At 50.8% G+C, this 27,910-nt stretch overlaps 1 protein-coding gene across 7 annotated transcripts; it reads right to left on the bottom strand.

Moving 5' to 3' along the window:
- Positions 1-431: 431 nt before the first annotated feature.
- On the bottom strand, positions 432-27,392 carry TRAF1 (TNF receptor associated factor 1). 7 transcript variants are annotated; one of them, XM_061200007.1, is made up of 9 exons: positions 22,903-23,276; positions 20,997-21,047; positions 19,438-20,198; positions 17,416-17,500; positions 8,635-8,700; positions 7,725-8,135; positions 5,981-6,158; positions 3,847-3,995; positions 432-1,765 (listed from the first exon to the last, which is right to left on the bottom strand). In XM_061200007.1, exons 3-9 carry the CDS (start codon positions 19,575-19,577, stop codon positions 1,547-1,549), a joined length of 1,248 nt encoding a protein of 415 aa, XP_061055990.1. In that variant the 5' UTR covers positions 19,578-20,198; positions 20,997-21,047; positions 22,903-23,276; the 3' UTR covers positions 432-1,546. The 7 variants fall into 7 exon arrangements, with proteins under 7 accessions (XP_061055990.1, XP_061055996.1, XP_061055992.1 ...); XM_061200013.1 differs by having other exon boundaries at positions 19,438-19,846; XM_061200009.1 differs by lacking the exon at positions 22,903-23,276 and adding an exon at positions 22,542-22,833.
- Between the last annotated feature and the right edge of the window lie 518 nt (positions 27,393-27,910).

Below are 27,910 nucleotides of genomic sequence, written 5' to 3'. Positions count from 1 at the left end.
AAGAGTAAGCTGCAGGGAAGGCTGGTGGGGAGAGGAGCAGGGGGCCTGCCCTGTATCTCTGAGCGGCAACGTGCAGCCTCAGGGCTCTGAAAAGACGGGCGAGGGTCCCTATAGGAACTGGTTGTGTAGGGACCTCCAAGGTGAGAAGACAAGCATGGGCCGCAGCCAGGCCAGGCCAGGTGGGCAGTGGTGCCTGGGCCTTTCTCACTCTAGCCTCTCCTGTGTAGCATCTCCTTTGAGGTCACAGAACTCAGCGAGGGAGGCAGGCCGGGGCGGTTCCCCCATTACAGACAGAAGACTGAGGCAGAGAGGCATGTTCCTGCCAGCACACCAGCCTTGGATGCCACCTGCAAAACTGGTAGCACCACCCAGAGCTCACAAGTCACCACCAACTCCCACAACCATACCCTTTATGAAAAGTGCAAAAGAGATTTAAAAAAAATTCTTTCTTTGGTTTTATACATATAAAAGGACAACATCTGCAGGTGGCTCGGCGGTCCTGATCCATCAACTAGAGATGTGGTTACCTTCGTTCATCGGGTGACACGGGATTCTGGAAATGGCCGAGAGTGGGGCCCCCAGGCAGGTAGCGTGGAGAGTCTGTGCCCCTCTCCTTCTCCACGCTCCTTTCAGCTGCCTCTGGGAGCTAGGGACCTGGTTTCACCTGGAGGAGGTGGAGGGGCGCTCAGCTGGGGGACGCGCAGGACGCAGGGCCTCTGCGTGGCTCTGCATGGAGGGCAAGCGGACTGCCGGGCCCAGGGTGGCAGGTGCCGTGTGGGCCAGCTCAGCCCACCTGGCGGTACTGAAGGTGAGTCAGGAAACTGGAGGGCATCGGGCTCCTGAATGTTTCCAGACCCCCTGCGGCACTAGGCCTCATCTGGCCCAGGAGGCCTAGAGTCAGAGACTCCGCGTTGGAAGGAACCATGAAGGTCTTCAAAACCACCCCTCCCCCCATTTGATGCCCTCCCCGCAGCGTAGCCCCCTGGTTTTGCTTGTTCACCTCCAGTGCTGGGGAACTCGGTCCAGGCTGGGACAGACTGAATTCGCACTGGCACCCTGTCACTTCCACCCCCTGGTCCTGGTTCTGATCCCAAGCAGGACGAGAGCAAGCTCACTCTCCATGGCGGCCTGCAGAGGTCTTCCCATCCCCGGAGCTTCTTTGCTGAGGTCCCACATCTCCAGCTCCCCATCCACGCCCCAGCCTGGTCCCCACACCCTCCCCATCTTGGCCGGAGTCCATCTCAACATTCAGGGCCGGGTGGCTCTCAGGGCTCCAGTGCTGCATGGTCAGTGCAGGGGGATCAGTCCTGCAACACCTCCTTTGGGACCCTCTGCCTTTCTGGGCCCAGTCCAAGGTCCTGCCACACTAAGCTGACAGCTAGCCACGGTCAATCTGTCAGCTCGGCTCACATCATGCCAGCCCCGGCCCATCATTGTGCCTTGGGATCTTGGGCGCCAAGCGCAGGACCTCAGTCATCTTGCTGAACCCCCGTCTGAGCGGGTGCTCCCTCGGGACCCGGGTGCGGCTTGCTCGGCCCCTCCCGCCCTAAGCGTTTGTCTCCACGATGCACTTGAGGAACATGGTGTCGTCCTTCACGTAGGCATGCTTGGGCGACTGCAGCTTGTTGAGGGGGAAGAAGAGCGGGCAGCCGCTGGCCACATTGGTTTCGCTCTGGGGCCGCTGGAAGGATGCTGAGTTCAGGTCGGGCCGGAAGGCGTCGATGGCGTGCTCACGGTTGTTCTGGTCGAGCAGCATGAAAGTGACCTGCGGGGCAGGGGCCAGTGGGAGGTCAGGGGCCGGGTCTGTGCCCGTCACCCGTGCAGCCCCTCTAACCCTGAGCTCACACTGATCAGGAGTCAAAGAAACACGTAAGGACCACACATGGCGTACAGTAAGAGCCCGGAAACGGAAGCACCTGGTACTGTGAGCAGGCTTCAGGGGTGTCCTATGATTAGAGCTCAGGTGTTCTAACAGGAAGGGGGAATTCAGATGCCACTGTCAATTGTGGTTGGCTGTTGGGGGCTAAAGGTGGGACTAAGCCCGGACAAGGAGGCTGGACTCCGTAACCCAAGATGTCCCTTCCTGCACTGAGATGTCTGTCTGATCCTTCAAACACAGCTGGACCCTCCCAGCCAAGAGCAGACAGGCCTTCCACTGAGCAGATGGCAATCAACACCCTGAAACACGAACCCAGCTTCTGGTCTGTACAGGGGCCCTGTGTGCCTCCGAGAAGCCAATGATCTGAAAGTGACACACAGCCTCCTCCCCGACACTCGTCACTGAAATGCCCATCGCCCACTGCAGCAGTTCTCAAACTTGGCTGCACTTTAGAATTCCCTGGGAAGGTTTGAAAATTCCCGATGCTCAGGCCTCACCACCTACGGTAGTGAGACCCAGTCATTAGTATTTTGAAAATCCCCCCAGCACATATGGGAACCACTGACCTAATGATTCATACCCAGACCACTGTGGCACTACCGCTCCCACTCCACCTTCTTGCCCTTATCTTCCTCCACCCCAGCTGAGGTGTGGAGTCCACACCCTCCCCTTCCCTCCCCCACTCCCTTGCTGCTGCCGTTCACCTGCAGGGAATCCCTGCCACACTCCCACCTCCGGCCGCCCTTTTAAGCATTTTTAACAAACTTTATTTTCTAGAGCAATTTTAGGTGCACAGCAAAATTGAATGGAAAACACAGAGATTTCCAAGTACAGTATCCCCACACGACCTCCTACACTGTCAACATCCCCATCAAAGCGGTACATTTGCTACAGTTGATGAACCTATGTTGACGCATCATATTCACCCAAAGTCCCTAGTTTAAGGTTCATTCTTAGCATTGTACATTCTATGGGTTTGGACAAATGTATAAGGATGTGAATCTTATCATTATAATATCATTAAGAGTATTTACACTGCCCTAAAAATCCTCTGCGTTCCACCTATTCATCTCTCCTCCCCTCCATGAAATCCTGGCAACCACTGATCTTTTTACTATCTCCACAGTTTTGCCTTTTCCAGAATGTCATCTAATTGGAACCATACAGTATGTAGCTTTTTCAGATGGGCTTCTTTCACTCAGTAATATGCATTTAAGCTTCCTCCATATGTTTTCATGGCTTGGTAGCTTATTTCTTTACAGCATTGAATAATATTCCATTGTCTAGATCTACCAGAGTTTATTTATCCATTCACCTACTGAAGGACATCTTGGCTGCTTCCAAGGTTTGGCGATTATGAATAAAGTTGCTGTAAATATCTGTCTGCAGGGGTTTTGTGTGGACATGAGTTTTCAACGCATTTGGGTAAATACCAAGGAGTGTGATTTCTGGGTCACATGATAAGAGTATGCTTAATTTTGTGAGAAATCGCCAAACTATCTTCCAAAGTGGCTTTGCCATTTTATAGTCCCACCAGCAGTGAGTGAGAGTTCCTGTTGCTCCACATCCTTGCCAACACTGGGTGTTGTCAGCGTTTGGGATTTTGGCCATTCTAAAAGGTGTGCAGTGGCATCCGCCGCCTCCGTCCCTTTTTCTGAGAATGCTGTCAGTTCAGGCTAGCCCCACGGGACCTCCTCCAAGAAGTTTTCCTTATTCACCCACCACGTGAACTTCATCTCTACATGTCTTTCAGGGTTGCTGGTCCAAACATTTTAGCTCCTAGACTCAGAATGCAGCAAAGAGCCTTGGCTACTAGATGTGAACTCGGGCTCTTGTTTTATAAGAGGGGAAACTGACAGCACGGAGGGCAAAGGATCTGCCGAGGTCACACAGGCAAGTTCATGGCTAAATCAGGACCAGGACCCAGGTTTCCTCCACCCCACCCCCACTGTCCCCCAGGCCCATACCTTGTTCCGGAAAGGCCACGGCAGCAGAGCATCATACTCCCCTCTCATGATCACGATGAAGAGGGACAGGTGGGTCCTCTTCCCCGTCCCGTCCCCATTCAGGTAGAGCCGCAGGCACAACTTGTATCCGTACTTGGCAGTGTAGAAAGCTGAAATGAGGAAGACAGAGTCAGCGCCGAGGCAGCTGGAGAGTGCTGGACTTTGCAGATGAGGAAACTGGGACTGGCAGTTAGGCATGCCCAAGTCATGGCTCAAAACTACAAAATCGGGGCTTCCCTGGTGGTGTGGTGGTTAAGAATCTGCCCGCCAATGCAGGGCACACGGGTTTGAGCCCTGGTCCGGGAAGACCCCACATGCCGCGGAGCAACTAAGCCCGTGCGCCACAACTACTGAGCCTGCGCTCTAAAGCCCGCGAGCCACAACTACTGGGCCCGCGCACCACAACTACTGAAGCCTGCGTGCCTAGAGCCCATGTTCCGCAACAAGAGAAGCCACCGCAATGAAAAGCCTGCGCACCGCAATGAAGACCCAATGCAGCCAAAAAAAACAAAAAACAAAAAAACGAAATCTGGGGATGGAGCTCAGCGTCCTTCTCCGTTATAGAGCATCAAATCTTGGAGATCATCTGGCCTGGTGGCTGTCAAAGGCCATCAGAATCACAGATTGCCTCTGGAGCTTCTGACTCAGTAGTGCTGGGGTGAGGACTGAGAATTGGCATTTCTAACAGGGGACAGAGATGCTGCTGGCCCTGGGATCACACTTCTGATTTAACCAACCTGCATTTTGTAGTCGGGAACCCAAGCCCAGCAAGGGGAAGTGGCTGGCCACAGTGTCACAGTGTACTGGGGGCAGAGACAGAATTAGGGGCCAGGCCTCCTACCTCCCAACACGGACTTCTTTCTGCTGCCCTAGGCCAAGCGGTTGGGGTCTCCTGGAGGCTGGGAGAGAGTGGGGTGGCGCACAGTTCTGCCGGCCACCGCTGGCAAAGGCCCCCGGGATGAATCCTCCCCTGGTGATTAGGCACAGGGGCCTGTGGGCTCTCTCCCTGGGCAGCTGAAAGAGCCATCTGAGTGTGGGTTCCAGTAGCCGTCACCATGAGGGCCCTTCTGGGAGGGGCTGAGCGGGGACAGGGTGTGGAGGGCATGCAGGAAGGAGTGGAGGAGGGACAGGCTGACAGTCTGACTCATCTGTGCCCCTTGTGTTTTGGTAGAACAGGAAGCCAGAGACACTGCTTGCTTTTTCCCTCTTTGGAAAGAAGCCAGGACAAAAAAGCTTACGTGTAGGAGGCGAGGCCACCCCCTGAAGGGGCTGTCCCTGTTCCTGAGGAAAGGGGGCTGGCTTCGGGACCCAGCCTGCTCTGTGGTGTGGGGCAAACTCCCATGCCCCTCTTAATCCCAGCACTGTTGACCTTGGGTGTGTCAGAGGAGCAGATGGCCAGGAAAGGCATGAGGCTGGAGCAGATGTGAGTGGTGGTTAAAACTGCCATCGGCAGAAATCCTCCTTAATGACCCACCCGTTTACTTAGATGCACAGGAGTGAGGCCAGGGGAAAAGCACACAGGTCTGAGCACAAATATACACATTGTTACATAAACAGGTATCAGTTAATTAAGAGAAACATCAACAGAGTAACTGCCTACTTTATGCAAGACACTGTGCCAGGCCCAGGGGCCCCAGAATCGACTCAGAACAGCCCCAGTTTACACAATACTCAATCACGTTCTCCCCACCGTGGTACACAGAGAGTTCTCCACTTGTCTTATTTCAGACCACGGGGTCTCTGAGGGCGGGGCCCCATGGTATTTACCTGTGAAAGTCACCCTGGGCTTCCCTTGCATCTACACAAATTTTGGTTCACAGCGCACTCTCTTTCACAACCGCTAGCCACACAATGTAGATCATTTTATTCCTAGTTGCAGACCGTGACGGATGTCCAGGGAGGTATGCCTGGTGCAAACAGCCCCTGCTCCACGCGGCTGAGCGGGGAGGGGCCTACTACCTCCGCGGGCCTGGTAGGGCCGGGGGCCTAAGCGGACACTGGCCTAACTGGACGCAGCCCGCCTGTCAGAGCGGAACACCCCCCCCCCCCCGCCTGCCTCCCCCAGCTGGTGTCTGTGCCCCCGGGGAGGCCTTACCTGGGGAGAAGAGGCTGACGGTCCTGCCGCAGGCTGACTCATGGCACCGCCTGGTGACACTGGTGACCTTCCATAGGAAGGTGCCGTCGTAGGAGGCCTCTTCCATGAGGCGGAAGCTCTGCTCCAGCTTGCCCAGGGCCTGGTCTTTCTGGGCCAAGGTCTGCTGCAGCTCCACCACCTGGGGCGGGGAAGCCCATTCAGCCAGGGGCACCAGAACCCAGCTTGGCAGTGGGATGGGGACGGCGGGATGTAGAGACAGAGCTGCCCCCGAATTTGCTTTCCTTGCCTCCCTCAGCCATGTGCATCTGCCTTTGTACATGTCGTCCCTCCTGCCTGGGATTCCTTTCCCTTCCTTCTCCACTGGCCAACTCCTGTTCGTCCGTCAGGAATCTGGCTCACAGAGTTCTTCCTCTGCGAAACACTTAACCACTTCCCTAGCTCAGCTGGTTTCTCTCTTTCATCTTTGACCTTATAGAGGCTTTACAACCATCTGAGATATATTTTTCTGCCTTTCCAACAGGATAGATGGTCTCCCCTATCAACGGCTGGGCCCATGCTCATTTTATCTGTGTCCACGCCTTGCACAGTGCCTGGCACGTGAGAGTAGAGCCAGGAAATTCGTTAATGAACTGAAGACACAGTCACTGCCCTCGGGGAGGCCATCACCTTCCAACTGGGGCAAGAGTTACATAAATAAATCCTTTACTTCGCCACTCAAACCCAGTGCCTGGCTCTTCTGGTAGGTTCCTCCACTGACATTTGAAAGAATACAAATTTATTCTTGGGTGTACTCAGGTGGGGAAGTCAGGAATGGAAGTGAGTGTCCTTAAAGAAAGTTGAATCCCTAATTTTATGGATGGGAAAGTTGCAGTCCTGTGACTTGCTCAGATCTAGACAGCAAGTTAATGGTGGACCTGGAACTAAAATCCAGGCCTAACTCAACATGAGACGGTGAGGTAATGTTGCTGCCCCCCCCAAAAAGCAACATTAACATTGTGACTGGTTATATTAAGAAAAGCATAAGCTCTGGAACAAAGGAGGGGACAGTCTGGCGCAACCAAGAACTGTCAGATAAGTGGATTATCTGGTGGTTTGGGACCACCACTCTGAGTGTGTGGAATCCTTTAGAGGCTGAGCCAGAACATATGAGGACAGCATGAAACAAGGTGCTCTGATGAAGGGGTGAAGGCACTGGGGGTGTTTAGCCTAAAGAAGGAAACACTCAGGATATTATTACTGACTGCTCATCTCTGAAGGGCTTCCATGGGGGCTAGAAGTCAGATGTTTTGGGGGCCCCGAGGGGCAGGGAAGACACAGGAGGCTGATTTTAGTTAAGTATGAGGGAGAACTTTCTAGCGGTGCAAAATGTCCAGCTGTGGAATGAGATGCTTGCGGTGGGAATAGCCTATTGCAGAAGTTCAAGCAAAGGAAAGGAAGCAATGGATGGGGGAGTTTGACCTTGACTATAACTTCTGACTCAGTCCTCTTCCTAGAAGGTTTTGGGATGCAGGAGAGATATTTTGAAGGAGGAGTGACTGGTCTGTGCAGGGAGAATGCTTAGGAGGAAGGCTGGTCCTCTGCTCTGGAGACAAGATGGGGCGGGGGGGGGGGGTGCGGGCGGCGGGCCCCGAGCTGCCTTGAGGGTAAACGTGTCTGAGCTGCCTTGAGGGTAAACGTGTCTGAGCTGCCTTGAGGGTAAACGTGTCTGAGCTGCCTTGAGGGTAAACGTGCCTCCCATGCTCACCCTCCGTTCCAAGCTCAGGATGTGCTCACGGTCCAGCTGGCTCTGGTGGATGGAGGCGGCCAGGGCCAGGTGGGAGGCCTCCACCTCCTTGTTGAGGACGGCGACGATGTTCTCGAACACGCACAGCTTCCCCTCCAGCTCCGTCAGGAGCTTCTCCTTCATGAAGTGCTGCAGGGCCAGCTCCTCCTGGCTCTCGGAGCAGGGGGCCCGGTAGCAGTCCACCTCTAGGTCCCCAGCTGCCTCCACAGCCCCCTGCAGCTGCAGGTCTGACAGATTCCGCTCCAGGGCCATGGGCCCAGACCCCAGGCCAGAGCCCAGCTGGGCCTTCCACTGTTTCATGAACCCTAACAGCAGGTTCAGGTGGGTGGCCTGGGAGGTGACCTCATGCTCCTGCATGAACTTTGGGCCCCCCTGCCAAGAGAGTGGGGCTGATCAGTGAAAAGAGAGGGGGAGGGAGGACCAGGGAGCAGTGGAGAGTCCTGCCACCAAAGGTTGCCAAGGGAAGTCATATCCATTCACCCGGCCAAGGGAAGTGTACAGCAAGAGGGATTCGGAGAAGGACCCTGGCATCAGACATGCCCATGGTGAGCTCTGTCCATCCCAGCCTCCAGAGCAACAATTCTGCCATGCCCTTGAGTGCAGTGATGATTCAGGACCATGGAGAGAGGCAAAGGGGTTTTTGGGGGTGCGGGCGGTGGTCATTTTTGTGATGCTACAATGCTCAGGTGAGACATTAAGAAGAACTTCCCTGAGTACGAAGATGATTTACTAGTGATTTTGTTGCTTGGGAAAGTCATGTAAGGTACATCCAGAGGCGTAGCTTGATGTTGTGGGAAAATCCCGGAGGGGCTGAGTGCGAAGGTCTGAGACTGTAGTGTACAGATCTCCTCTCTCACACTCAGATGCTTACCTTGAAGGAGCAGCCAACACCTGCAAAGGGACACCCAACTCCAGCCTCAGCCACCTCGGGGTGATCCTGGAAATAAGAACCATGTCACTGGATGTTATGGGGCTCCCAGTGGCACTGGGGCTCTCTGCAAAGCACCAGCATCCACCAGGCATGAGCTGGGCTGGGCCACAAAACTTTGCACATGCTGTTCCTTCTGCTTCAGCCCTCCTGTAACCCTCCTTCAAAACAAGAGCAGGGCCCCTGCTGTGATCCTGGGAAGCGCTGCTACCTCTCCTGATGGGACATGTTCCACTCAGCCCTGTAATCATCATTTACTCTTTGGTTGCCTCCACTGGTCTGGGGGCTCTGTGAGGGCCCCTAACAAGCAACTTGACAATACTGTTAACCTATGTATAAGTCTGAGGAGTTTACAAAATGCTTTCATAGTCATAATTCTTTCTAGGGCCCCTAACAACACTTGGGGATAGCAGGGTAGGTTTTTTGTTCCCATTTGATTAGAGGGGCAGGGATTTACTCAAGGAGGAACAGCTAGGAAGCAGCACAGCTCCAGGGCTCTTCCCACCCCATATCTCTATCTCTTATCAAGAGTAAGCCCAGGAGAGACTGGGAGAACATTTTTTCCAAAACATAGACCTGGAAAGGGCTTATATCCAGAATATATAAAGAACTCTTACAATTCAATAAGACAAACAACTTAATACAAAATGGGTAAAATACTGAACAGATACTTCACAAAATGAGATATACAAATGACAAGCCTATGTAAAGATGTTCAACATCACCAGTCATCAGAGAAATGCAAATTGTAACGAAACGCCACTGTCCACTCACTAAATGGCTAAAATTTACAAAGAACGATAATATCGAGCTTTGGTGAGGATGTGGAAGAACTGAAACACTCACAGGTTGCTAGTGGGAATGCAAAATGGTACAACCGCTTTGGGAAAATCTATGGAAGTATCTCATAAAGTTAAATCATACTTACAAAGTAACTTACTTACAGACCGTGCTTATCAAGTTATCAGACAACCCACACATTCCACTCCTAGGAATTTACCCAAGAGAAAGTGAAAATATGTCCAGGTGTATGTAAATGTTCACGGCAGCTTTACTCATAATAGGCCCACACTGGCAGCAATCCAAGTATCCATCAACTGGTGGATGGATGAACAAAGTGTGGTATATCCATACTCCAGGACACTACTCAGCAGTCAGATGGACTAAATTACAAATATGTGCAATAACATGGAGGGACCTCAAAATATGCTAAATGTAAAGAGTCAAACATAAAAGACTACATACTAGGATTCTATTCTTACAAGATTCTAGAAAAGGCAAAACTATAGTGACAGAAAATAGACCAGTGGCTTCCTGGGCTGCAGCTGGGGGAGACTGACTAAACAAGGAAACAAGGAAGCTTTTTCTGGTGCAGAAACATTCACCCTCCTGACTGCAGGTCACACGATTGTATACATTTCCCGGCATTCATCAATCTGTACACTTAAAATGAGTGAATTTTATTACATATAAATAATATCTTGATTTTCCAAGAGCTTTGTTGTTGTTTTTAAGAATAACCTCATGGGGTGATGTGAAGGGAGATTTGGATGAAAGGAGGGGAGGACAGAGGTCTTTGGGGCTGGGCAAGTACAAAGCCACACTAGTTATTATTCTCTAAAAGTAAAATAAGTGAGAGCTGTGGGCTTAATGAGTACAGTTGGTTTGGGACACAGAGCAGAGCCCAGCAAAAGGCCACCCCCCACTTTGCCCCATTGCCCTGGGCTTCAAGCACAAGTTGTTCCCAACAAAGAATAGAAAACAGATGTTTTACTGGGGAGGGGTGGGTAGCCTTGTCAGGGAGACTGCAATGGCTTTGGAAAGTGCCCTGTGATGCAGCCTCTCCCAGCAGGTAGCTTCCCGACGTGAGGGAAAGATGGAGGGCCTGAGGCCAGTGAGGAACCTGGCGAATGCACGAGGGGTCATCTCTCAGGCCCTGAAACTCCCTACAAGCCCATGATTCCAATCCTCTGCAGTTCTAAGGGTATATGCTTGATGTGAGAGTCCGAGGGAGGTAAAAAGGTGAAAGTGATAAAACTAACGGTGGGAGTCCAGAATCGCCCACAGGTGGAGGGGCACATGTTCCTTTGGCAGCTGAGCCCTGTGGTGTTGTGTCTGTGCAATGAAAGCCCATGCAGGCTGGCAAGTGCTACATGGGTGGAGCGGGCATCCTTATTACCATGTACAATGGGAGTGGGCTGGGACCAGCCTCTCACGTCTGGCAGAGGAGGGGCAGGGGGTAACTTGAGAGGCTGCTGGTGGCCAGCCAGGCTGCCCAGAGTCCCACCATCAGTCACTCAGTCTCTCATTCCTTGGGATGCTTTCCAGGGTTAAGGGGGTGGGCTCTGGAGCCAGCCTGTCGGGGTGCAAAGTGCATCTCTGTCACTTCACACACTAGCTGTGTGGCCCTGGGAGAGTTATTAACTTCTCCATGTCTCAGTTTCCCAGTCTGCAAAATGAGGATAATAACAGAACTCCCCCTTATAGAGTTATGGTGAGGATTAAATGCCATAATACATGTAAATTCTGACATGAGTGACCTATTGTGCTATAACAAAATACCACAAACTTATTGGCTTAAAACAACCCCCATTGAGACTTCCCTGGTGGCACAGTGGTTAAGACTCTGCGCTCCCAATGCAGGGAGCCTGGGTTCGATCCCTCACCAGGGAACTAGATCCCCCATGCATGCCGCAACTAAGGAGCCCACCCACGTGCTGCAACTAAGGAGCCAGCGAGCCACAACTAAGGAACCAGTGAGCCGCAACTAAGACCTGGTGCAACCAAATAAATAAACAAACAAACAACAACAAAAAAAACCAACCCACATTTTTTGGGTTGGCCAAAAAGTTCGTTCTGGTTTTTCATGTTATGGAAAAACCCGAACGAATTTTTTGGCCAGCCCAATATTATCTTACAGACCTGGAGATCAGAAGTCCTAACCTCAAGTGAGCAGGATCGTGCCCCTTCTGGAGGCCCAAGGTGAGCACCTGTTTTCTTGTTTTTCCAGCTTCTGGAGGCTGCCCGCATTCCTTGGCTCAGGGTCCCTCCCTCCATATTAAAAGCTAGCAGCAGAGCATCTTCCAATCTTGCTCTGATTCTGATTCTCTTGTCTCCCTCTTTTGAGAACCCTTGTGATAACAATAGGCTCACCAGATAAGCCAGGGTCATCTCCCCATCACAAGATCCTTAATTTAATCACACCTTCAAAGTCCCTTTTGCCATTGTTATGGGCTGAGTAGTGTCTCCCCACCCCAAATTCATACGGGGAAGTCCTAGCCCCCATGAACGTGACTGTATTTGGAGACAGAGTCTTTAAAGAGGTAACTAAGTTAAAATGAGGTCATTAGGGTGAGCCCTACTCCAATATGACTGGTGTCCTTATAAGAAGAGAAAATTAGGACACAGACATCCAGAGGGAAGATGATGGGAAGATGATGGGAAGATGCTGGGAGAAGAGGGCATCCACAAGCCAAGGAGAGAGGCCTCAGAAGAAACCAACTCTGTCTAGAACTTCTTGCCTCCAGAACTGTGAGAAAACAAATTTCTGTTGTCCACACCATCCAGTCTGTGGTACTTTGTTACGGCAGCCCGAGCAGACTAATAGGGACATGTGAGGTAACATATTCACAGGTTCCGGGGATTAACACATGGACATCTTTGGGGAGCATCATTCTGCCTGATGCGGTGCTCAATAAATGTTACCCATGATTAGTAGTAGTAGTACTATTATTAGCAAAATTATTCCTATGGATTAAGCACTGCCCTTGGGACATCTTTTTCCTTTTGCTAATGGCTGTCACATACATGCATCTCATTTAATCCTCACATCTCAAAACTCTTAATAACTAATTCTGTAAAACCCTATTTTCCCATTAGATTTCCTTTGGGGTGGCTAGAGGTAAGGAACATCCCTAAATACATTTGTATTTATACAGGACCAAAGCATTTTTGCAGGTTACCTCATAGGATCCTTACAATAATCCTTTGAGGCAGGCAGGGGGGGATTAGTTTCACCTTAATACAGGGTGGGAAACCTGGGCGAGCAGCTCGTTCCACGTCACACCAAGCTTGCATGTGTGAGAAGCCGACTGAATCCGGGTCTTCTGTCCCCCAGTTACGAGCCCTTCCGGGCTTGCTGCTCTCTCCACACCTGTGGGAGCACGGCCCCATCGGATCTCCCAGGGCCACAAGGAGGAGGTCGTGGCTTTGAGGCTTTGAGGTTCTGCCTCGCTCGTGTAGGTGAAGAAGCTGAAGCTCAGAGATGGCCGGTGACTTGCAGGATGCAAGTTTGGGGCAAAGCTGTGGTAGAGGCCAGGGGCCTGGAATCTACGTCCAGGGTCCTTCCTCCCCACCAGGAGTCCTCACCTTGACTAAAGGGTAGCCTCATCTGAAGTCCAGGGACCGAGGGGGCTGGAGAGGGAAGGGGCTGGGGTCGCAGAGGAAGAACGGGGCATCTGTCCTGAGCCAAGCCTGTGCCTGTCTGGTGCCACAGGAGGCCCCTGTGTGAGTGGTCTCATTGCTTGCAAACTGCTAAAAATAAAATTCGCAGTGGAATTTCCTCTGAGGAGGAAACAGAGAAAACAAAATCCCAGCCCTGAAGGAACACTTGTCCTTCTGTCCACGTCCGAGAAGTCTGGGGGTGTGTGGTGTTCCCAGCTTCCCTGCTTACCCAGGCCCTTTGTGACGGGGTCAGCAGAGAGCTCCATCAAAGGGCCCCCACTTGGGGACCCGGGGGCCTCCAAGAATGTGTGTGTCAAGAGGGTGCCGGGAGCATGAGAGCTGCCTCCGTGAAGCTACTGCACAGAGCGGAGGGTCTGCAATGTGCCAGGCACCTCCCACGCTGCTATGCTGGGCACTGAGGCTGGCCAAGGTCTTGGATGCCTAGAGGGGCTGTTTTTGCTTGGGTCTCAGCTAGTGCTGAGGGAGAGGCACTCTACAGTGACAGGGTGGACTCGGTCCGCTCGCCACTTCCTGCCCCCCTCTGTACCTGAGTCAGTTTCCTTTCTGGCAACCTCTGCTTGGGTCAACTGCCACCTCCTCCAGGAAGTCCTGCCTGATTCCCCTAGTTGAAAGTAGTCTTGTCCATTCCTGTTTCCACAGCATTTGGTGGATTCCAGCACTTAAGGCTGACTGTGTATTTAAACCTGTGTAAAACATTTGGGGGTGATCCACCATCTGGAGGCAGCAGAGAGAAGATGTCAGCAGCCTAAGGGGCAAGGGTGGGAGCCTGGCTCTGCCCCCCCTTTGCTGTATGACTGGTGCAGGCACACCTCTTCACTGAACCTCGATATATTACCCACTGGTGAAATAGGGGTATCACCACTGCCCATGACACAGGATGTCACGGGATCAATAAGGTTACAGATGCAATTGTCAAGCTCAGAAGTGTAAGGGGGTTCATTTCCAGGCATTGCATTTCATAGGACACAGATATGCACAGAGGCTGAGGACAGACTCAAGAGGGACGTGGTCAGCGTCCTTCCACAGACTCAGGACCGCCTCAGGGGACAGGAGGCTGACTGACTTGCTTTTTGTGGCCCCAAGGGAGACAGACTTCAGCTCAGTACAAACAAAGAGGAAAATGGTACAATAGTTCCCCATGGCGGAAGTGGTGGTTTCATGCAGTAGTGAGCTCCCCGTCACTGGAAGGACACAAAGCCACTTGGCAGGAATCCAGTACAGAACGGAAATTGGACTAGACAGCTTGACCTCCTATCATTTTCTGATTCTAGAATAATTTAAGGCACTCTTGTAAGCCACTGGCAGCAGATGCCAGCTTGCTTTTGACCTTCCTGGGTGACCTCAGAGGGAAGAGAGTGAGAGAAACAATCCCATTCATAGGGTCTCAGGCAGACAGAAATGACTGCTATTTCCCAGCCACCGGGTCGTCCCCTACTTCATTGTCACTTCTGTAGGAAGGTCATTCTAGGCAAGAACCAAGACTCTAACCAGGTCAACAGTAATCCTTTAATATCTGCTTCTTACATGAGCTAATCAGTCTATAGGGCTTTGAGCACTTCTTAGAGAGACATTAATCTAATGAAGTCAGAGGAGGAGGACAAACTGATAAGCAGATGGCATGGAAAGTGTTGCAAGAATGGGCACCTCGGGGCTTAGCTCAGCTGGTCTCCGGCCCGGCCTGTCCACCCCACCTTCACTTCCCAGGTTTCCCCAGATGCACAAACTGCAGAATCACCACGTACGCAAAGTGTTGATTTATAATCAGCTGCTTTCCTTTGGTCAAAAGTCCCCCCAAAGTTCCCATTGGGTCAGAAGCTGGAGGAGTCCCTGGTCTTTCCACTTGTGGCTTTGTGCAGGTGTCAGACCACTGGCTCACCCCACCCCCCCAGCTTTCCACTGGGGGTGTACCCTCCTCCCACTCTGTAGCCTGTTCCAGTGCCTGTAATTCCATCATTAGGGTCACTTCATTTGGTTTAAGGCAGCAAGTTTCAAACTGTGCTCTGCAGGGCCCTAGGAATCCCCAGTGTCTCTGAGGGGCTGGGACAGGAGAAGGAAGTGGGGTAACCAAAAGGACAGGGTTCCAGGCTCCCCTTTAATCAGAACGCTTCTACTTTCATCTGATTTCACATTAACAAAGATGAAAAAATTAAGACTACTGGGTTGAGAGATATTAAAATATCTCATCTTTATGTTATCTAAGATTTGTACAATGAATCTGTATTCATTTTGTTCAGAGGCAAGAATAAAACAAGTCAAAACAATAGTCCTGATGCCTTCGGGCAGGCAGGTGCCTTAGAAAGCATCTAGCCCATGTCCTCTCTTTCGAGGGTGGAGTACAAAGATGCTCAAATAGGGAGGCTTGGAAAGTTATCCCATGGGTGTTAATTCTATTAGCTCTTAACCACATTGTAGAGTATAAAGTTCTGGGGAAATGCACTGGATCCTTACTATTATTCCCTTGAGGACCTGCGGGGGAGAGGGTTGCTGACAAGAAGACAGGAAAGCCCTCAAAACCAGCTCTGGTGGGACAGGAAATTCCTCCAACTCTCTGCAGGAGAGGGGCCAGAGCAGAGAAGGGGTAAGGAGGCGTGGAGACCTGCCTGCCTCTGGTTCCACAGCGGGAGAGAGAGCCGCCCTGCCAGCCACCGACTGGCAATGGGACATTGCAGGTGCTGGAAAGACCCTGCACAGTCAACCCAGCATCTTCATTTTACAGGTGGAGACAGGGGAGTCATCTCAGCCATGCACTGAATTATAGAGCCATCCTCAGACACCAGGCTCCTGACCCCTGGGCTATGGTTCGGGCAAGGGTGGAGCTTTGGTTGAAAGGAGCCAGTGCCTCACAGTGTGGACAGTGCTGGTGGCCAAGCTGGCGAGACCCTGGTAACGAGGGAGCTTTGTAATGAGACGCCCCTGTGGGTGTCGGGGCCCATGTGTAAGAGGGGGTTAGGTTTACAGCAGGGATTCTTAAAGCTTTGGATTCACAGACCAATACCAGTTTGTTTGCTTTTTAAATTAGGAGATTAACATAAAGACTGCCATTTTAAAATTTTACTAAACAAAGGCTTTACCCCGAATTCTATCACCTATCACGATCATTTCCTTTATACAAAGACATGAATAGGAAGGGCATCATCTCAGAGTAAAGGTTGACTCTATGAATGGAAAGAATTTAGTTTTATAAGAAAAACTCATGACAATTTCCTTATTTTTTTAAAATCATTTTTGTCATGAACTGGTGGGAATGGACCGGTACTGGTCAACATGTGGGAACCTCTGGGCTGGATAGATTACCTGCGAGGGTCCTTCTCCAGCTCAGAAGGGCTGGGGTTCTAAACTGATGCCTGAGGGTATCTCTTTGGCCCCTCACACTACCAAAGTTGCATCTTATTCCTGGAAGCACGGTTTGGCAGAGCCGGAGAAATGAGATGAGGATGGCCTGTCCCTGTCTGAGGGCAAACAGGGCCAGAAAGAACTGCCTAGGTCAAGAGTTGGTAAACTTTTTCTGTCAAGAGCCAGGTAGTGAATATTTGGGGCTGTGAGGCCTCTGTTGCAACTATTCACCTCTGCTGTTTCAGGACAGAAGCAGCTACAGGGACTTCCCCGGTAGCACAGTGGATAAAACTCCGCGCTCCCAATGCAACGGGCCCAGGTTTGATCCCTGGTCAGGGAACTAGAACCCACACGCATGCCGCAACTAAGAGTTCGCATGCCACACAACTCAGGAGCCTGCCTGCCGCAACTAAGACCCAGCACAACCAAATAAATATAAATAAATAAATATTAAAAATAAAAAAGCAGCCACACACAAGACATATATACATGAGTGAGTTGTGGCTGTGAACCAATATAACTTTATTTAGGGACCTGGAGGTTTGAATTCCTTATAATTTTCATGTGTCACAAAATCTCATTCTCCTTTCAATTTTTAGAAACCTCTTAAGTGTAAAAACCATTCTTTGCTCGTAAGCTGTACAAACAGGCGGCAGGCTGAGTTGGGCCCGCAGGCTGTGGTGTGTTGACCCCTGTCTAGATGCTGGTCTCACCCTGAGTCTGTCACAGGTCGGCCAGGTGGCTTGGGGCAAGTCGCTTCCCCACCGTGAATGTCAGTCTCCTCACTGCTGACAAAATGAATTCAGTCTAGACTCAGACAAGGAAGAAGCCACCTGGCAGGGACTAGGTGGGCAGATGCCTACTTGGCCTCCTCCCCTGCCAACGGAGACAACTGACAGACAGTCTTTCCTGGCAGTGCCAACTTACCTGCTCCTGAGACAGAAGGCTTCCTGGCCTTTCGGATGGTGTGTCATCCCCTTTGCATTTGGGACAGATCCGATCCTCAACATTCCTGGGGAAACATGAACAAATGCCACTGAGTGAGGCATTCACGACTCCATGGCACCAACCTCCGTCCCCAGAGCTCCAAAAGCCTAGGCCTTGCCCAGCATGGCAGCTGATACCAATGAGCATGCAGCTCCACAATCCCAGACCCACCATTACCAAACCAATGTTTTCCTGTAGTTTGCAGTGAGCTTCTCTGGCAGCCAAACCTGATCTGAAGTGACTAGAGGCTATTAAAGCCCCTACTTATCCCACTTAGTGTGAATATTTATGTTTGCAGAAATATTCATTGCTTGATTATAAGGTGCATCCCCAATCCCCGCTGGAAGAATTACACAGTAATGCACTGACTTGCTTTTCTAAAATCTGAAAAACTTCTGCATTCCAAAATACATCTGACCCCAGGGGTTCAGATAAAGGATTGTGGATGTGCAGCTATATTAGTTCTTCTCAGCTTCCTCTGTTTTATTTCGGTGTCTTATTTTTAGTAATTACAGATGACCATGGCCTCTCAGAATAAGAAGGGGCCTCCGAGAACACCTAGCCTGAGGTTCTTAACCAGGAGTGGGTGCCAGACTCTGAATGGGGTGACACATGGGCCTATGTGCTTTAACAAAGCTCCCAAGCGATCTGATCCTCAGTGAGAGCCACTGGTCAGGCCCATTTTACAGGAAGGAGAATGAGGCCTCAGAGGATGTATGGATCAACCAAGGTAGAGTGAGGCAGGGGCAGAGCTGGGCAGAGCTCTTCAGGCCTCAGGCCTGGATCCCTCTCCCGCCTCTGCCAGGTTTTGGAAGAACAGCGAAGGAAGCCAAGAGACCCATTGCAAAAGCCTGAGATGAAGCCAGGATGGTAAAACCAGTCAAGCTTTGCTCCTCCCCCCCACCTGCCCTTTTCACCACCACCTCTCCCCTCCTTCTCTCAGCCTCCTCCTTTGTGAAAGCATTGGAACTCCTCAAGCTTGCCTGAGAAGTTTCCCACCTTCTTAAACTGTAAAGTCCCAAACAAAGGTCATGCTGGGGGTGCATGGCAGTTTAAGAACACATTTGCCAGGAAACTGACCTGGGCAAACTGACCTCATCTGTCCATTAGGCCTCATTGTCCTCATTTGTAAAATGGGGTAATAATAGTATCCACCTTTCCAAGGCTCTTCTGAAGACACAAGGAAAGAGTGCTTGGCACACAGTTGGTACATAATAGCTGCTTAAGGTGGGATACTGATGATCATATTGATGTCACACCTCTCTGAGTTATTTGTATTTTAAATATAAATATACACATATTTTAATATATAATATACAAGGTAAATTATATACGTATATTTTATACACATGCAAAATGTGTGCATTATATATAGATATTTATATGCAAATATATACATATTTTATATATACATACATAAATATATATTACATGAATATACTAGATATTTTTGTCCCCTTTAAAAGCATTCCCAGCAAACAGTCTGAGGTGATGGGTGATACTGTGGAAGAAGATATATTTGTACAGCAGTTTGTCATTTACCAGGGTGTTTATATTCATTATTACAAGAATTTTTTGGAATGTTATTGACTGGGCCTTGTAACAATCCTGGGAGGTAGAAAATCACTTTACAGGCATTTTACAGACAAGGAGGCTGAGTCTTCGAGACATCAAGCAATTTGCACAGGCCACACAGCAAGTAGCCCAGCTGGACCCAGAGGCTCTCCCCCCGACCCCGGATGGCCTTCTGCTAAGGGAGCTGACGTCTTTCTGTGGCTACTTCTCCTTCTACCAACAGTCAGACGGGGCAGTATCCGGGACCGCGAGGAACAGGTGTGGAAGCTGAGGCCAGAGAGATGAAGTCACCTGCCCAAAACCACAGTTCCTCTCACCCTTGCCTCCCGTGAGGGGTCCCTCCCTGGCACCTCCTTCCCACCCGCCTCTTCTCCTCCGACCCCTCACCTCACGTTCTCAGAGAGACAGACGGCGCAGCAGAGGGGCCTGGGCTCTGGTGGGTCCTGGCAGACGGTGGGGGGGCACCCAAAGGGGAACTCGTTCTCATCAGGGGCCGGGCGGGGGCTGCTGGCCGAGCCAGAGGCCATCTCGGGGTCCCAGGCTGGCTGGTGGGGGGGCCCTGTTCAAGCTCCTCTGTGGAGGGGACCAGCTCCGTGGAGTCTGTGCTGGAAGAAGAGGTGAGTTCTGGCTGGGCCACCCTCTCTGATGAGCAGGAGTCTGATGATTTTATCTTCTCGCTGGCTTGTGTGGTTCAACGTCACAGCTGAGTCACAGCAGGGATGAGACAGGAATTACCCTTTGTGGTGAAAAAAATCCCCTGGATGGTGACTGCAGGCTCTAGGAGTGTCCAGTCATTCTTTTGAGCAAGAGGGAGGGGAGAGCAAGTCAGAGAGAAAAAAGAACCGTGTCACGGACTTTCAGGAACCACAGTTAGAGTTTCCCCTGTCGGAGGACCTCAGGCTGCCACTGGCTTCCTCCACTTCCTCCCCAGGGGACAGGGGCAGAGAGAGCCCCAGTCGGTGACTTGTCTATGTTCCCTGGAACCTCCGAGCAGCCTAGTGTGGGTGTGGGTGTTCAGTGCCCCAGTGGAAATCCCCAGGGTTCTGGAGTCAGGTCCAAAAATGCAAGTTCCATGCATATTAGCTCTGCCCTGTCCAGAGTATCTTAGGTAAAAGTCACTTTTGCACAGCGGGTCTCGGTTACCCCATCTGTAAAAAAAAAAAAAAAAAAAAGGAATTGCAACAGGATTATCTCCAAGCCTTCTCTGGGGTCTAAAATTCTGGGACCCCATGGCCAAGGCCAGCAGGAAGGCTTCTGATGGCCCAGCCCTGCTGGTGGCGTTCTTCGTCAGTATATGTGACACCTGGCCCTCCCCTCCTTTGAAGTTCGAGGCCTCAGGACCATGGACTGCTCCGGGCCCTACCTCCACAGCCCCACTCAGGAAGTCATAGGTGGCCACAGACTCGGATCAGGCGCCACCACTTCCTGGCCCTGAGGAGAACAAAGGTCTAAATAAATACAAGGTCACGAGGAGTTGGTCTCAGCAGCCAAGTGGGACGCAGATCCATGGTTATGTGGGAAGCATGGCTCCTGGCACATCTACCATGCCCCAGGCAACATTTTCCTTCTTATTCCTTAGAGCAACCTGTTAGGAATTCCGCAGGCATGTGGAGGCACAGAGGAGCAAGATGCCTGGTCCAAAGTCACACAGCACCTGGTGGTACAGCACGATGACCACCAGGTCTGTGGGACTCTAAGCTCTGTGTTCTTCCTCCCATTCAAGAGGGGCAAAAACAAGGCAGCTTGGTGGAGCCTACAGAGCCCAGGATGGAGGTCAGAGCTTCTAGCCTTTGTTTTCTCACCTATCAAATGGAAAAGATGATCCCTCCACATCTTTCTATTCTGCTGGGTTGCTACTAGGGGTTTTGCAAACTTTCATAGTAGTTTCAAATCACAGGCTTTGAGGTCTGACAGATCTGAGTTGGGATCCTGAGTCCATCACTTACTAGTTGTGGGTCCTGGGACAAGGTAACTTCTCTGCGCCTCAGTTTCTGCATCTGCAAAATGGGATTAATATTAATACCTACTTCACCTGACTTGCAATAACTAAATGAGATCATGGGTGAAAGCATGGCATGGTGCACGGCCCAAGTGAAGTGCTCGAAAAGCTTTGATATTGATGATGGCCACAGCCCTTCCAGCTCCTCAAGGTCACGAAGAAAGATTAAAATGGTAAGTTATGCTTATATAGTGTTTTCACATCCATCAACTTTAGTTGAGCCTCACAAGTGGGCAAGGCAGGTCAGACGTTGTCCTCTGACCCTAGTAAATTCAACTGTCCACCTTCCCAGGAGCGATGCTGAGTCTGCCAGGGGTTGCTGGCAAAGAGGGCATGGCACCCTACCCTACTGCTGCAGTGGAAATCAGGACCTCCACCCTCACCTGGGCCAGCCCTGGCCTGGTCCTCTCAGCAAACGACCTTGAGGCCTACTTCAGAGAAAGACTATCAGAAAGCCACTCACTTAACCACATACCCCAAACCTGCAAACTTCCCTGCATCCCCACCTGCTCCCTCCTTCCCTTGGTTTGGCACAGGAACCCAAGATTTCTCTCTCCATCCAAGTTCTTGGGTCCCTTTCTCTCTGCTCCCTTTTCTCTCCACTCTGTCTTCAATGCCTCCCAGCTCCTTCCTATCAGCATCAAAATATGCGCAAGCCGCTCTAATAATTAAAAGTGAAAAGTAACAGGTACTTTTAGTGCTGTGTTAAGTACTTTTACAGGCACCATCTCATCTAATCTTCACGTGAACCCTATGAGGCAGGTATTGTCATCTTCATCCCCATTTTACGGAAAAGGGAACTGAGGCACCAAGAGGTTCAGTGACATGCCCAAGGACTCCCCGATAGTGAGTGGGGACTCGGGAGCCCTGAGCCTGTGTTCTAACCACACATGGTGCTTTAAAACGCCCTTTACCCTCATTCCACATTCCTCTCCAGCATCTACACCTTCTCACTTTAACATAACTTCTAGAAAATACTGTCTACACGGGTGCTCCGCTTCCTCACTCCAATCTCCATGGAACCATCTCCCCAAGGTTCTCAAGGTCGAGGTTGCCAAATGCCCGGGGCTTGTCCCAGTTTCTATCCAACCAGCCCTGTGGCCAGCACCTGACATGCCTCTTGGCGCCTCCTTTCCAGTTCCCTTCCTTGCTGTGGCTTCCTGCACCCCTTCCATGCTCCCCCCGCCCCCACTTCTGTGGCTGCTCCTCTTTGTGTCTCCTTGACCCCCTTCTCTTCCACTCTGAACCGCCATCAGCCCCATCTCCGAGGCCCCACCCGCGGGGCCCGAAGACGCGGAGTCTCTGCGCTGCACACCCGCATCTCCCCAGCCTTCCACTTGTCCTTCGGGGCGCACCTGGACCAGACCCCACTTTCCCTGGGAGTCCCGGTGGGCCGCCCCAGGATGAGGTTGGGCTCCCAGCTTTGCGATCCCACCGCGTCCCGCAGCCGGAGAACAATGCCCCCCCGCCCGGCTCAGTGATGCCGGATGACCTGTCCGTGTCCCCCAGCCCCGTTCGTGCGCCCCCCGCGGGCTGGTGACGGCCGTCTCGCCACCGCCACATCTCCGGATGCGTGCGCAGCGATGGGAGCAGAGCGGCGCCCGCGACTATTCAAGGATGAGCCACCGCAGGGCTGCCCCGGGCGCCCGCAGGAAGGGCGGGGGCAGCGAGTCCGGGGCAGGGCTCTGCAGCCGGGCTTCCAGGTCCCGGAGGCGCGCGGTGGCGGCCCGCACTTGGGCAGCCCCCACCCCAGAGAGCGGGACCCGGGCTGTCCCGGGCGGGGAGCGCTGGGGCGGTGGCCGGGAGCCTCCGCAGTCCCGGGGCGGGTGGGGGCGGGGTGCAGCGCAACCAACCTTGGCGCCGCCGCCGCCGCCTCCCAGCGGCCTGGCGGGAGCTTCCGGTGGCGCGAGGACTCGGTCCAGGCGGCGGAAACCGGGGAGGGCAGGCCCGGGGCCGGGGGCCGGTTCCTGCAGCCCGAGCCGCCTTCCGAGGCGGCCTCGGGGGCGGGGCGAGCGCTCCCCGGATGGGGAAACTAGGCCCGGGGCGGCATCCACGGCGTCGCAGGCTCTGTTTTTCCACTGAAGACTGACCTTCCGTTCTCCTTCTCCCCGCGCGAGTTCCTGGCACGTGTGTGGTACTCAAAGTATTCGCAGACTAAACGAACACGGACCTGGAACTTGAACCCCCATCCTGTCCCCTGCCTGCCTGCAATCCCGCGTGGGGTGGGGCGAGCAGCAGCAAAACCCGAGTCTTAGACCTCTTAGATTCCTGCAGAGATCCTAGCACAGTGCAGAGATTCCTGCAGAGATCCTAGCCCAGTGTCAGGCTCGTCCAAGCTTACTGGGTTGGAGCAATCAGCGAAGAGATGTACAGAGCGGTTCGGAAGGCGCAGCGCTTCCACAAAACTGGGTGTTTTCAGGAACCGTTTCTGATTTTGTCTAAACACACACACAGCCACTTGTTCCCTATGAATTTTGTGTATATCAATCAAAATAGTTACGGTACTTAGTGCTGGGATAGAATTTTTGTCTAAAAGTTACGAACAACCTTTATTTTTGCGAATTTGATAAAGGCTCCTTCTCCATCAAGACCTAACATCTGCAAGACTGTTAGCTGAGGAAGGAGCGAGCCTGTCTATTTTGTTGGTTTTGTTTCCTTTTTGTTGCTCAGAGGCACCCGTTACATTCTCGATGTATTAGGGTCCCATTTTTTGTCTTGACACCCAACTGGAGTTGGGAACTGTGTTTTACTCCTTTGGTTTTGTTTGTTTTTAACCTGGGATGTATTTAAGCCTCTCACTCACCTGGGGCAGAAGTCCCAGCCTCTGCCTGAGGAGCTGATGCTGCAGGACAGACCCCTCCTGGAGAAAGGAGGGCCTCGGTCCTACCGGGAGGGGAGGCGCCTGCCTGCAGACAAGCAGAGGGTCTCAGGGGCCTCCAAGACGGGCAATCTGTGGGACACTGACCAGAGGTGGCCTCTGTGGTCACGTTCTATTCTAAGAGAAAAGGATTTAGAGCTTTGAGTCTCTGATTTAAAAATTCATTGATTCTCAGTGCAGTGGGACCTCTAAAAGCCCTTCTCTGCTCCCACCTCTCTCCCACCCACCCCCTTCCTCTCTGCCTCGGGCCAGTGTAAGTGAGCAGGCAACCTGACTTTACTGTCTTCATGTGCCACATCCTGTTTTCAGATTAATGAACTCATTTGGTGGAAATTTACCAAGGGAAATAGTTTAATTTTGGAAAGTACCAAAAACTTATCTGTAGTCACTCGACTTATTTTTGGGGGCTCTTGAAATAGAGGGGGCATCACCAGAGGACCTCTGAGCACTCAGCAAGCGGCAAGCCTGCAGAAATTGAAAGCGGAGCCCAGTGAGGCTTAACCTGACTCAGAGAGGAATCGAAACCCTTTGGAGACCACTCATCTCTACCCAGTAGAAAAAAAAAATTTTTTTTCCAAAAATAAGTTTAAGAAGAAAAGTAGTCCATCTGGCTAATGCCTAAGATCTGGTGGTATGAACCTGGGGCCATGATTGGGGAACAAGAAAGCACACACAGGGAAGTAGGGAATGTTTGAGCCTCAGCGGTCCCACTCACATCCATAATCTGCTCTGCTTGTTCTAAGAAGCACCAAAAGGTTTCCATTCTCCAGTTTTGCCCCAGTCCTTCAGCTGTCAGGCTCTTGACGTTGAAGTTGCCTGCTAGCCTTGTAGCCTTTTGAGCTTGTGGCTCCTGCAAGGAACTAGGGACAGAGTGGCTAGGAGGACTATGGAAAATTAAAGTTTGGTGAGCCATTCTGCATTGAAGATGGTAGAGCACGTGTGACAAGCCCCGTAAGTGTCTGGCCACCTCCTGGCCTGCCCTGTTTCCTAGAGGAGAGATTTTTCATCCCTTCTAAGATGCAGAAGAGAAAAATGGTGAAAACTGACAAGGCGCTGACAGTTCAGTACTGGAATGAAAGGAATTGTGTCTTCCTTCTCTGCCCCCATCTGAAATCCATAGTGATATTTTGGAGGACATATTTATATTTTGGAATGAGCACTGGACTAGGAGTCAGGATACTTGTGTTCTTTTTTTTCTCCCTGCTACTAAAGTATTTGGGGGGGGGTAGATAAATAGATGAATGCTTAAGCAATAATTCAAGAAATAATAGTCCATAGTTTTTTTGTTTTTGTTTGTTTGTTTTTCAGTGGAAAATGACCTTAAAGATCATAGAATGCATTGGGTTTTTTCAAAATTTGTATTAGCTGTGGGACTGTGTCTTCAAATGCTTTTTCACATAGAGCCCAAACGTACAAACCAGCTAGAATCAAGGATTTTCTATTAAGCGGAGCAGGCAGCTGGGAGCCTGTGCGCTGGGCTTCTCTCCTCCCCATCCTGACCTCTAGGCTCTAGGAACACGGTTAAAAAATCATGGATCTAATGAGATGCTCCCAAGTCCCAGAGGTGGAAACTGGGATTCTCTCCTGGGCTGGCTTGCCTCTAGTGTCCCAGCCATTCAACCTTTTCTTCAATAACTGTGACTTTCCATGTGTTATAGTCCAGATGGGCATTGGAGGAGGGAAAGATTACATTGGCCTGGGTCATTAGCCTTCCAGGCGGTGAGGGGGCAGGACCAGATTGGAGCCTAAGCATCTAGAGGATTGAGGTCAGTGGTCATGGTAAAAATAACAGTGACAGTAATAGTGGCTACACTTTATTTAATATCAGTCACAGTGACACTGCCCTAATCGAAGCACATCACATGCCTTGCTCCATTTACTTAGATCATCAAGAAGAGGTGAGAAAACTGTTTTTCTCCTTTCCAAAAGCCAGACCCCAGATTATAGCGGTAAATGAGGCAGACCGAGCTCCTGTTCTCATGACAGCTGCCTCCTAGATATGAATGCACCAGCTGAGCATATCCAGTCAGCTAATGCCAGCCATTTGGGCTGCTTCTGTTTGTCAGCAACCCTTAAGACGTGGAGCCCATAATGGGCTACTACTTCCTCTACTCATAAATACCAAACATTCCTCGTTTTGCCCCTATATTCCTTCTTTTCATTGCCAGCTGCAGGCTTTGTCCCTGTCATATTCACAGCTTGTGTTTAGTAAAAACAATTAGTGAACAGCTTTCCTGCTAGCATCATCTAAATCTCCTCTGTAAACTTCTGGTTCCTGAACCAGGAAATTTAATTAAACAGATGATTACATGTTATCAGTCACCTAGTAGATTAGAAGACCAAATTGTCCTGGGTTCCTCAACCCAAATTCAATACCTCCCCGTGGTAACTCACACACAGCTGATATCAACAATAAAACAAAGAAATATACCAAATGATCTTGTAAAAGCTGTAGCCTATAGTACACCTTCTCCGCTTTGGTGTGATGATTTAAAATGTCCCAAGTTTCCTTCTGTTAATCTCCATCTGGTTTTTACTATACTTATTATAACTGGCAATTTATAAAATGTGCCTGTTTACACCTTTTTTTCTGCCCCACTAGACTATGTGAATTATATGAATATGAGAAATTAAGTTAATTAAAGGTGTTAAAGTAAAGCTGTGTCTGATTTCTTCATTGCTCTTTCCCCTGACTTAGCACAGAGGAGGCAGTCAATAAACATTTGTTCAGTGAATGACTAATACTCAAGACACTATCCATAATCATTTTTACTTAAGGTAATAATCATTAATGATGATTTCACCATCGTCACAAAATGTTTATTAAGTATCTTTGGCCTGGCCCTTTTCAGGGTGTTGTGAAGTTAGAAATAGCATTCTAACAAAAATTTGAAAAGAAATCTGGGGTTCTTTTTTGAAGGGAGTTTCTATGTCTGGTGATTTTTCCCTATCTCAGTAGATTTCCAGATTTTAAGGAAAGAAACAAAGCACCTCAGAAGTTTTTTGAATTGTAGGCTCCAGAGCTGTCCCTAGGGGTTTTCCAATTATTTGTGGGGCTGGCCACTTTGAAAGTGCCATGGGGATTTCACTTCGTGATGGGGGTACCAATGACACTCACGGGGATGGTAAAGTAGTCCAGGCAAAGAGCTTGGCAGATGGACCCTTTGATAAAGACAAGCTCTTAAGAGGCCAATAATGAGGAAGGCAGACAACTTTAGGTCAATGCTAGTCAACCTGCTGCTTCTCTTTGCCATCTCTGGCCACTCGTGTGCCTTGTTCTAAAAGTTTGCTTTTGCTACGTGTCAAATTCCTGCTTTCATGGACTCTGGCAATAAAGTCTCTTCTGAAGGTGGGTGCCTGGACCTCCAATGCCTTTTGCTGGGCTACAGAATTATTGCTCTTCCTTCACACTTACATTTGTGAGGTTGGGTTTCCCGGGCTCTTTGCTGGAGCAGATCAAGAATATCTTGATGTTCTAGCCCCAAAGCAGTTGATATCTGCCTGAGGAGCAATGCATCCTGGGGGTCCTCCTCTCCCTCCGTCCTGAGGACTCAGCCTGAGAGAGAAAAATCAGTGAGTGAACAGAGCCCTTATTCAGGAATCAAGAGATCTGCCTCTGACATTGACTTCAGGACTGTGGGGAAAGTCCCTCCCATCCTTGGGCCTCCTTTTTCCCATCTGCAAAGTGGGAGAATGACCTCAGAACAATCCTTCAGGGCAAATTCTTTAACCATTCAAACCCTGGTGCTGGGGAAGGGGTACAAGTCTCCTACCTGTTGAGGGGCTGCTCTCCTCACCTGGACCAGGAACCCCTATAATGGATGCTGGAAGCTTCCACTAGATGCCTGGTCTTTTTGGACTCCAGACTTTTTTTTTCAAGAAAAAGCAATGAGAAAAACCTCCTCTGATGGATTTTTTTCAGAGCTCAAGCCAGATGAATTCCCAGCACAAGCCAAGACTTGGGAGCAAGAATGTGGGGCAGG

The sequence above is a fragment of the Eubalaena glacialis genome, chromosome 9 (assembly GCF_028564815.1).
Source record: "Eubalaena glacialis isolate mEubGla1 chromosome 9, mEubGla1.1.hap2.+ XY, whole genome shotgun sequence".
Lineage (NCBI taxonomy): Eukaryota > Metazoa > Chordata > Mammalia > Artiodactyla > Balaenidae > Eubalaena > Eubalaena glacialis.
This window is presented reverse-complemented; position numbering and strand designations above follow the sequence as displayed.

Coding starts and splice junctions, on each gene's coding strand:
- TRAF1 (XM_061200012.1), bottom strand. CDS start 19,577: ATGGCCTCTGGCTCGGCCAGCAGCCCCCGCCCGGCCCCTGATGAGAAC. Junction 8,136..8,634: donor GTGTTGGCTGCTCCTTCAAG/GTAAGCATCTGA, acceptor CTCTCTTGGCAG/GGGGGCCCAAAGTTCATGCA. Junction 3,996..5,980: donor CGTCAGCCTCTTCTCCCCAG/GTAAGGCCTCCC, acceptor TCCTCATTTCAG/CTTTCTACACTGCCAAGTAC.